The 11,096-nt window shown below is 33.5% G+C and overlaps 1 protein-coding gene across 2 annotated transcripts; it reads right to left on the bottom strand.

Annotated features, from left to right (window-relative positions):
- Positions 1-4,000: 4,000 nt before the first annotated feature.
- Positions 4,001-10,703, bottom strand: LOC127132316 (probable protein S-acyltransferase 17). Of its 2 annotated transcripts, none has more exons than XM_051061241.1 (10): positions 10,508-10,703; positions 10,328-10,421; positions 9,063-9,157; positions 8,806-8,973; positions 8,658-8,730; positions 8,528-8,580; positions 5,413-5,504; positions 5,268-5,320; positions 5,070-5,168; positions 4,001-4,576 (listed from the first exon to the last, which is right to left on the bottom strand). In XM_051061241.1, exons 1-10 carry the CDS (start codon positions 10,654-10,656, stop codon positions 4,295-4,297), a joined length of 1,158 nt encoding a protein of 385 aa, XP_050917198.1. In that variant the 5' UTR covers positions 10,657-10,703; the 3' UTR covers positions 4,001-4,294. The 2 variants fall into 2 exon arrangements, with proteins under 2 accessions (XP_050917198.1, XP_050917197.1); XM_051061240.1 differs by having other exon boundaries at positions 5,070-5,195; positions 10,508-10,700.
- Between the last annotated feature and the right edge of the window lie 393 nt (positions 10,704-11,096).

An 11,096-nucleotide genomic window follows, 5' to 3' on the forward strand; every position in this document is an offset into this window, starting at 1 on the left:
AGTCCAGCTACTTGAGGCGCCTTGGGGTTTTCCGCTTTTGAGACCACTCTCGATGTACTCTCCAACTATCACCAGGTTAGAGAAGCCTGATGACCCACGGCCTATCATTCTTGTGAGGTATGGATCCTGTAAGGTACCTATAAACATATCCACCAGCTCCCTATCAAGCATTGGTGGTTGGACGCGGGCAACCAATTCTCTCCATCTTTAGGTGTACTCCTTGAACGACTTGTTACTCCTCTAAGAAATATTTTGCAATTGAGTATGACTATGAGCCATATCAGTGTTGTATTGGTACTGCTTCAGGAATGCCATAGCCAAGTCTTTCCAGTTGTGGATATTATTCTTTCCAGTTGTGTATATCATTCCAATGATGCCCCATTAAGACTATCTTGAAAATAGTAGATGAGAAACTTGTCATCATGAGTGTATACGTCCATCTTCCGAATAAACATCGTCAAATTATTTTTTGGACAACTAACCCCTTTGTATTTCTCAAAATCTGGCATCTTAAACTTTAGCGGGATTATGATGTCTAACACTAAGTACATGTCAACAACATCCATACCATAGGCTTTTTTCCTTATAGGCTCTTATTTGTTCTTCCAGAACACGACACATTTGAACAACTTCGGTATCCTGATGAGTTCTGACATTGATCATTAGATCTACCTCTTGAGATTTTTCAGTAGAGTGAGGAGATGGGATATGCCCAGCTTGAACATTTGAGTGTCCTTGCATCGTAGGGATTTTATTGGATACAGCGTTGTATGCTGACTGGGTTGGATAAGATCATCCATTTACGGAGAATAATCGTACATTGGGTTATTCCCTATAGTAAAGCTTGATGTAGGATCAACGTTCTCTGTAACGGCATGTTGGAAGTTGTTCTTCGACAGAGATTCTAACATTTGGCCCACCTTATGGTTCATAGTGTCCCCGTCCTCTCTCAGCATAACTTGATTCAGTTCCAAACGCTCCATTATCTTTTAGTAGCTACCACGAGTTCCTTATGGGTACTAGGGAATCAGCTAACTAGTTATGGAGGAGAGGTGACATGAGTTTTTTTGTTTTGTGAGAGAAATATACATGCATGCTGATGAATGTGAATGCATGAAATTCTTCAATTTTTTGGAAACAATGACTTTTATGAAAATTCAATGCATGTCATGTATAGATGCACAAGAGCATGTATGACACTGTTTTAGACAATCTGTGCATAGTTTCTGATGACGAGGCAATTTCCGGATACTTAGCTCAGTGTGAATCAAACAACGGGGTGGCTCTAAGGGTTTAATCAGGTTCCCAATGTCATGGACCCTATTTGAAAATATTACCGCCAAAACAGATAATCGTAAGACAATAATATCCTCAAGAGGGTCTACTCTGAGTGAGGTCTTTGCATCGACCCAACGAGTTCTAAGTCTTACAGGTCAATATTGTACAATCACTTGTCTTAGTGGCCATTGGATCAGGGATCTAAAAAGGTTCCCATAATCATGGATTGAGGTTGAAAATATCATCGCCAGAATGACTATTCGTAAGACAGTAATACTTTCAAGGGATCTCATTTTAGTGGGGTTCTCGCATCAATCCAACGAGTATGATGTCTCGTAGGTAAATAATATTCAACCACTGTCCTAACTTATGTTTTTTCTCATAGCTCGGGTATAGAGCCTTCATTACAATATGCCAAAAACCAAAAAGTTCCAACAGTACCATATCAATATACAATAGTTGAAATATACAGTTAATAAAAACACATATGGATGAAGAAGAAAGTAAGTAAATAAAATCAAACAGACAAACAAAAACACAAATCAAACTAGGGTGGACTCGCTTAGGAAACTTTAATCCCCAACAGAGTCGCCATTTGTCGCATCTCGAAAAATGTGATCCTTCGTGAAGCGTTCGCGTGCTCGCGGATATAATGATTTGAACAGAGTCGCCACCGATCTTTATTTATTCCAAAAGAACGGGAAAATATCGAATAAAACCTGCTAAAGCTAAGGGAAATTGTCGCTGCAACCAGATTAGATTCAGGAGTCGGTTATGCAAGAAAAATGTATTAGCACCCCTCACGTTCGTTGAACTCAACAGAAACCTTTTAGTTAAATTTGCAATTGAATATTCGTTTATGTTAATTATTTTCTTTTACTTATTAAGCAGGAGAAAAGAAAGAAATAATTTTTTAGAGTTTTTTATTATTGTGTTTGGTAAAATTTCAAAATCATGCTCCTACGTCTCTCCACGTGCGATGGAGAACTCAAGATTATGTAGTTCTTTGTGGATAAAGAACTATTTATTTGTTGCTTTTAAATAGTGATGCTCAAGGCTACCCTTCACAAAATATCAAAAATACTCTAGTATAAATATTTGTAATGTTATATTTATTTGTAATGTTATATTGATTCTATTTTTTTAAAGAATTCAAACAATTTATTAAAATAAAATAGAATCAATATAACCACTTATTAAATTCTAATTATCTCTTTTAAACGTTTTGACAAAAATGTAAAAATAAAAGGACACTTAAAATGAATAAAAACCAGGTACAAAAATGTTCGAAAAATTAAATTAATGCATTAGAGTAATCATCGCGAAATAAACTTCTATAAAACAGACAGGTTTTGATCAAATTTTGAAGTAAAAATGACTGATTAAAAAGGCTCACGTTGATCGAAACGTAAACGCAAATGTAGTAAAAAAAATAAAACGAGCATGTCATATTGAATATGTGAACCGTAAATCAAGAAAAATGACGTATGTAAACTTGATTTCGAAATTTTTTATCAGCTAATTTTACGTACATTTGAGGTACAATTCAACCAATTTGTCTGTAAAATCAAAAGTTTATTACGGTCGACATTTTATGCAATAATATGAAATAAATGCATGCTATGATGAGTAGATTTTACAGATGTCTTGTGGGTGTGTCAATTTATTAATTCATAGACGACTTAAACTATTTTTAGGTTATCTGTGTTGTGTTGGGAGAGTATAGTGACTACTTATGTTGTACTATATATCATTGATCATTAATGAGTGGTTATGTATCAACATGGTGAGTTGTGTCAGTGCTATTAAAGAAATGCATCAGTTGTGATGTTTTGTAGGAAATTCCTAAGATTGGTATATAGAGTGGTACTATATGGCATCACATCGCCTAATCATCTCCCCTAATTTAGTCGATATTCCATATGTATCCTCTCATTGTCGGAAGTTGTTGGACCTTCAAATATTTTCGGAGCTTTAGATAACATTTTAGTGTCGCTACACCACCTAATCATAATTAACAAAGGATTCATATGATATTCTTCTTACTAATAACTTCATGAATTTGATAAACCAAGACGATGAGATTTATGTTATAGGAGCACAGAATGCCGACATTCCACATGGTGATCTGATGTAAAATCTTCTAGAACTTCCCATGTCCATCTTCATTCTTAACTTAAAGAAGAAAAAAAACTACCAAATTTATGAAGGTGTTGAAAAAATCTTGTATGCCAGCATGCCAAAATTTTCAAAAATCTAGGAAAAACACAATGCCAGATTTATCAATTTACCTAAAATTTAGATCGAACTTTTTTTATTAGTAATTGTTTAAAAAATCTATCAAAATTATGCTATAGCTATCGGATTTTTGAGATTTAATTTTGGGAGAAAATATTTTTTTTTAAATTCATAAAATTTTGGAAAAGTATATAAAGGGAGGATTAAAATTGATTTTTCTTTAAAATTGTAGGGATGCACCTCATAGGGTACCGGGTAAAATCCGCAAAATAAAGTTAACTTTCTTGATGGATCTATTTAGAAAATCTATTTAAAATCGATCATTCTAGGTGTTCATCATTAACTCCACAAGAAAGACAATTACAAATCCGTGAATCCTTCATGATCCTCCCATTCTAGCTTATAAATAAGTAAATATCAATTGACCATGCATAGCTCCACTAACATTATTAGTTATTCTCCATAGTATACCTTAAATTTGAAATGAGCCAAACCCCTCGTTACAGATAAAAATTGCAATGTGTATACATTTCTACTTTTGTTAATATGAAACAGTACAACACAATCAACACAGACACAAGAACTATCAAATCATCAACTTTCAATCTAGAACTAGTCCTGAACTCCTTCAACATAATTAATACCATATTTCTGGCTTTCACAATGAATTATGGGGTAGTCTAAAGGACTGTAGAGACATGCCCATTCAAAATTATGTGCATCTAGCCGCCAAGACCTTCAATAGCTAAAAGGAAATGTGTGTTTGTTAGGAGCATACTCAGCTAGACTTCAACTTTGTTTGCGTAAAGGACTGCCTTGTAGAAAAAGGGGAAACAACCTCCTGAATATTGTGAAGGAGACCTTTATTATAAACATTATTCTTAACAACTACCACGTCTTCTAGAGGTGATCTTCGAAAGAATGCTCTCCATTTGCTGCTCGATTTGGGCTGTTTTATTTCACCGTTTATTCCACTGATACTTTGTCTTAGCGCAGCAGCACTGGCCTGCGCTTCTTTAAACTTTCTCTGCCAGTCCATGTACTCTTGCCACTTAAAGGTCTGAGATATAGAAAGAAGTCGTTAGTTGCATTGAATTCCAGTGTCACTAGTGCCTCTGATAAGTGCACTTGCACAATTTCCAGCTAAATAAGCCACTAACACCAAGAAGATTGGATAATGATAAAATACCATGAGCAATGGTACTTGCGCGAGCCTGCCTTCACAAACCAGCAAAACTGTAAAGGTGGTTCCGTCTGAGTTCAAGTGGCCACACCTGAACTGTTTTCTTCTTACCAAGAAAACTGTCCACAGTTTGTGCAGGGTTGTGAAAGCAAGGATTCTGCTACCGAGGAAGATACAGAAATGAAAAACACAGACAATACAAATAATGTAACAATCGCATTTGACATTCCCTTGGCCAGTAACTAATGGTAGTGGATTCTAATCATCATATATTCTCATGGATAAATAAGTAAGACGATACAAACGATCATGTAGAACTGAGTCACTTAATATAGAACTAAAATGATGTATGTTTCTATGTAGAAAGTACCTCATTAGTGGTAGTGTTGCTAAGGCAAAGCTTTGCATGGTAACCAAAGAAACCGGCTAACAGCATCCCAATAATTGCAAGGAACACTATAAGAAGAATCTGTGTGTTGTAGGATCCCAACAACCACTAAAATGGAAAATAGGAAGTCAAACTCAAAATAGAAATACATGATAATCAAGAAGTATTAAAAAACCTTACCTGTGCAACATGGGGAGCTAAATCCCAAAAAGAATTTTCTATTCCATAATAAACTGCAAAGTTCAGATAAGAAAATAAGTTTCAAAAACAGTAAAAGAAACTATATAATCTAGAAATAAATATTTTACCTGTAAATCTATATTACCTGTTAGAATATAAATAACTTTCAATTCTTTCAGTCTTCCTGCAAGAATTAAACAAACAGCAACTGTTCCATACATACATAAAAGGAAATGCCTACAAGACATGAATGAATCACAAATAAGAACTTAAAATGAAGAGTGCATAATGCATTGCATATCAATGCCGGAAAGGAAATCAGCCACTAAAATTAGTACTAAGAAAAACTAGAAATGAATTTAGATTTTTAATATTTATTTTACCTATTACATAGTAAGGGAAACAATTTATGATGCAAAAGTAGCATAATTAAAAAGACACATGTTCATAATGTGTGTGAACTTGGAACATCAGATGGTGGAACAGCAGTACACTGGTACAGGACATGTAAGTGGCATGAGTTGAATACACGTAGAAGATAAAACAAAAGAATTATTCAACCCACAGCGGTTTCAATGGGGAAGAAACACTCTTAAAATGTGTGCATTCTGCTATAACAAAGTGCAATAAAGGATTACAAAAACTTAGCATATTTCTAGCCCTAGCAATAACACCAAGTAAAGTTTCTGTCCAGATGTTCATAAAATTTCAGTCACCAAGATTGAATAAATCCAGTCACATAAAAATGAAGCATCCCCTTCATTCCAACATAAATATGCTTGCTCTAAGTAACTCAATGCATAATAAAATAGTCTCTGATGGAACGCATCACAACCGTATAGCCACCAAGGCTATAGTTTTAAACACAAGATTGACCAAGTGGACGACCCAGATTCTGAAAATTACCAGAACCCAGCATACTAAGAGGACTTTTCAGTGAGGTATTTTCAATCTGATATTCACGAAGATGCCTGGTGTTTTCGAGCAAAAGCCAGCTCAATAACTTTATCCTGAGTAAAGGAAATTCACTCGGTTTTACTTAGTTTTTAAATTTAATTTGCCCTGCTTTCTGGAGTTCCTTATACAAAGAAGATAGATTACACAAAATAATAATCACGTAAAAATACATTTTGTCAACTATAACTGTTAAAGCCCATAATCAAAATGTGGGCCATGTTCTAGATCATGCAGAAAACAAGTCTAAAATGTGGCTAGTGTACTCTAGCATAAATAAGAAAAAATGATGGAAGAACTAGTAACATGGCAATTATATGTTAGGACTGTTACGTAGTTGTCTAATGGAGCAGTTATATGGACTTCTTAAATCCATTATTAGTGATCACTGATCAGGAATCAAGATCTGAAATTCATCGGGTACTCTAGAAAGAGCTTTTCATATTGCAGGATACTGTGATTAAAATGATTTTTTTTCCACCACCCCTAAAACCAATGGGCAGACTGGGGTCTATGCATGAGTACTTCTAAAATGGTGAAGCACCGGTACCAGGTACGCACCCGTACCAGGTACACGTACCGTACTCGTGGTACTTCATTTTTTTCTTATTATTCGGTTTAGAATGAAATCTATGATTTTCTCAAATATGGATATAGTATATTTATGTAGTATTTAATTTCTTCGTTATTGTATCTTAACATTATTTTTACGTTTTTAAACTTTTATAGTAATGTTCTGTTGTTAACCTAACAATTTAGTTCTCTATTCATATATTTCATAAAAAATTCTTATTTTTTATTGTTAAGAGTCTCACATCGGATAATATATGGTTTGAACATGTGTTTATAAGTGGAGCAGTCCCCATTCTACCAACCGATTTTGTAGAGTTGAGTTAGGTCCAACCACATTTTTTAACATTTATTAACATACCCGTACTTTGATTTTTTTTTAAATGTGTGTCCTATACCGATACCCGCACCGGGTACCATACCCGTACCTAAGCATCATGGGATCTAGAATACGTAGCTGCTAAACAACCCAGATGTTGGGTGCCGGGGACTGGATTTTGATACACAATTTCATTATAAATTTCCATTAGCCAAAGCCCTTTTGAAGTCTATGAAAGGAAGCCTCCTACTGTCACTGGTTTCTTGAAGAATAAGACTGAGTTGAAGTATTGTCAAGGGAGTTATTTGAAAAGGATGAAACTCAGTTCAATGGAAATACTCCCTCTGTACCAATTTATAAACAAAACAAAAAAAAGCAAAAAACACCAACTCTATTTCATTTAATCATTTTATTCTAAAAAATTCATCATTTTCAAAGTAAAATTAAATACAAATTTAATTTAATTTAGTTTCTCTCTCATATTTTCCATTAACAACGACCAATCAAATTTGTTTTTATATCTTCTCATAAACATATTCTAAAAAAGACACAAATTTAAATTTTCTTAATAAGTGTGAAATATTAGTTTTTTGTTTATAAATTGGTACAGAGTAGTATAATCTAGCTAGGGCACAAGACCAAATGAAGATATGCGAGGACTAGAAAAGAACTGGACCATTTAATGGGCGAACGGTGCTTTCTTAAATTGAGGCTCAAAAGGCATAACGCATTTCTAGAATGATCCACCAGAAATTGGCAGAAAAATTATTATGGTCCTTTACAAATTATTCACAATATTTGGCAATAAATTATTGCCAAATATTGTCAAATACTGTGAGGTTGCATACAAGGGTAGATCCTATTCTTCAAGTCTCACTCCTTAAAGAGGCTATCAAAAACAAGGATGTGTATTCACTCCAATTAAAACTCTTTCCTTATGACTTGCCGAGTCGTATCAGGTGTTTATCAAGATGGGGAGGTAATTCCCAATTCGGATTAGTCAGGTAGAAAGGCAAGGTCATAGATAATACCATATGGGACTTGGGAAGATGACCACACTCTCTACAGACTCAATTTCCCAATCTTAGCTTTGTGGACAAGGCTACAGGTGTAGTGTTAGAGTCCAAAGTCAAAATGTGGACCAGGTTCTGGATCACGCAGAATACAAGGCTAAAATGTGTCTTATGTACTCTAGGAGAAATAAGAAAATAATAGGGGCACAATAAGTAATAAGGTAGTTATATGGCAGAAAAGTTATTTAGTAGTTATTTAATTGTGTATTTAGGGTAGTCATACAGTAGGACTAGGAGAGTTATGCGTGTTTGTGCTTTTTTTGTATGGAGTTCTATAAAGTTTCTGATATAACATGAACTTTATCTATAACAAGCAGATGTGCCACATATACAATAGAACTCACCATAAAAGAAAAGCCATGAAGTATCGGGTGTTTCTCTCCCCTATGCAATTGTTCTGCAAGCAAAACAAGTTATTAAATAAGAGCCACTTAAGTAATCTTATAAAGATGGGAAACTTCAAGGATTTCTAACCATCCATCCACAGTGATGATCAAAACGTGCAACACAGCGATCACAAATGCTGCAATGCTTTGATCTAGCAGGTCTGCAAAGAAAATTAAGACAATATTATAGATATATTCCAATATTTCACCAAATTCAAAACTAACAACAAACTCACTTTGGAATTTTGCAAGTAGAGCATTCTTTCTCTGAAAAAATGATATTATCATATGGATAAGCAGCAAGATATTGAGAAACATTCTCAGCCTTTATTGTTCCAGGATCACAAAAGCTGGTCAAGAGAAAAAGCAGAATTCCAACAGAAGCTGCCAGGAAGCTTGTGTACCTAAGGTCTAACAAAATTCAGGATAGAATAATGGTGAAGAAAACATAAAGCAAGAAAAGAGTACAATTACAGCGTTCCGGAAACCCTACTTGTGAGTTGCACTTAAATAGTATCCAGGGATGTACACAAAGGAAGAGCTGGCAACGAAATAATATGTAAAGCTGATTATCACAAGATATATAATCTGCAATAAACACAAACTTTGTTTAACAAACAAAGAGACATAACACAACAAAATGATGTTTCAATAAGCATTATAATATTTTCTTAGAAGAAAATAGTTTGGTATACTATAATCAATGTAGTCAAGCACGAGATCTTAAAAAGGATTGGTCGGCTTGTGAAAGATCGTAAAACTTGAATCGGTAGCACGACACGTAAGATCCTACCGAAGGGAAAAATGGTAATTTCATATATATTTATACACACACATACGCAAAAACATGAAAATTATAATCCAGGCCCAAAAAAAAGGCCCATCAAGTTTTTTTTACGATCTTGCTTCAAAAGCCCGATCTTGACCACACCGGACGAAAACGATCTTTCTCTGATCATTGCACTCTCAAGCATCCTTGGCACGTAAGATCCTACAATCCAGCACTCGATCTTGACTATACTGGATATAATGTCACTGCTGTTTCTTAGAGTCTCGTTTGTTACACTTTTTTTCTAACAGAATCACTTTTTTTAAACAAATAATCACTTTTGAAATTTTATCTGTTTGTTACAACTTTTTAAAATCTGAAAGAAAAAATAAAATAAAGGCAACTTCGGTTGAGAAACTGTTTATAGTAGCTTCGCTAGAAAATCAGTTTATATAACTGATTCTTTTTAAGTGATTTTTATTCCGATGTACAAACATAAAACAGCTTCTGCTTTTCTTAAAACTCTTTAAAAATGAATCTCTAAATTATTAAATACCAAAATCATTTTTTATATAATCCGTAAACAAACAAAGTTAAATCATATAAGTTCTTATGTTTAAGTTATTTATAATAAACAGAATTAAATCATATAAGTGCTTATGTATAAGTTTTTTATATAAGTGCTTATGTAAAAAAAATAACTAAATTATATAATTGCTTATGTATAAGTCATTTTTACAAAAAAATAAAAAATAAAAAATAAAAAAATAAAGTCTAATTGATTTCAAATAGTAACTCTAAGCTATTTTGCTTATGAAAATAAGCTGAAAATAGTTTAACAGCATGTCATAACTTCATAAAATCTCTCTGTAAGCTCTTGGAATGAATTGTGTATGTCAATTCAAACATGTCCTTAGTTTACATAATTAAGCAAGAGATTGAAGATGAATCTAACTAACATGAGAATCAAAATTAAACAAATCAGAAACCTGTAATAGAGGATTGGGACGATCGCAGCAGTAATATTCAACAGAAAGAACCGCATTCGTGCACTTAGAGCCAAAAACAGCGCCAACGAAACGCCTGAAAATGAACGAAAAGTGAGATTCAGAAATCGTCAAAACATGAAAATGAAAGATTGTAGAGAGAGAAAGTTAGTTATAGATTACAGGAAGTAATCGTAAGCACCGAAAGTGATGAAGTGGTTAATGCGTTGAATGAAAGTTCCATCGAAAATTGGCCATCGACCGCAGAGAAAAGAAACAACCACCAACGCTGTGACCAATCCATGGCATGCCAATAACAACCCTACCCCCATTACGCAATTTCACTACTCGATTTCAATTCTTTGCCATTTTTATCTTAATTTTATTTAATTTGTTTTATTATTTAATTTAATAATATATCTTTTCTTCACTTGGCCAGTTTAATATATCTTTGATTTTTTATTTATTTGAAAAGTTTAAATTAAACTCAATTTATTCAACGGAATGGCATAAGATTTGATTAATTGTTATTTTTAGGGAAAAACAACTTCAACAAGACTCATGGTGCTTTTCTTAATTTTTTTCGGAAGAAAATCACGTTTTTTTTAAATAATCACTTCTAAAGGATGTTCTAATTGTTTTTTTAGTATTTTTTCAAAAAAAAACATTTTTTTTAAAATTACTTTCTTTTAATTCTATATAAAAATAATTTCTAAATATTAAATATCAAAATCAAAATCTATAATAAATAAGATTTTGGATTATATTTGTT

The sequence above is a fragment of the Lathyrus oleraceus genome, chromosome 3 (genome assembly GCF_024323335.1).
Source record: "Lathyrus oleraceus cultivar Zhongwan6 chromosome 3, CAAS_Psat_ZW6_1.0, whole genome shotgun sequence".
Lineage (NCBI taxonomy): Eukaryota > Viridiplantae > Streptophyta > Magnoliopsida > Fabales > Fabaceae > Lathyrus > Lathyrus oleraceus.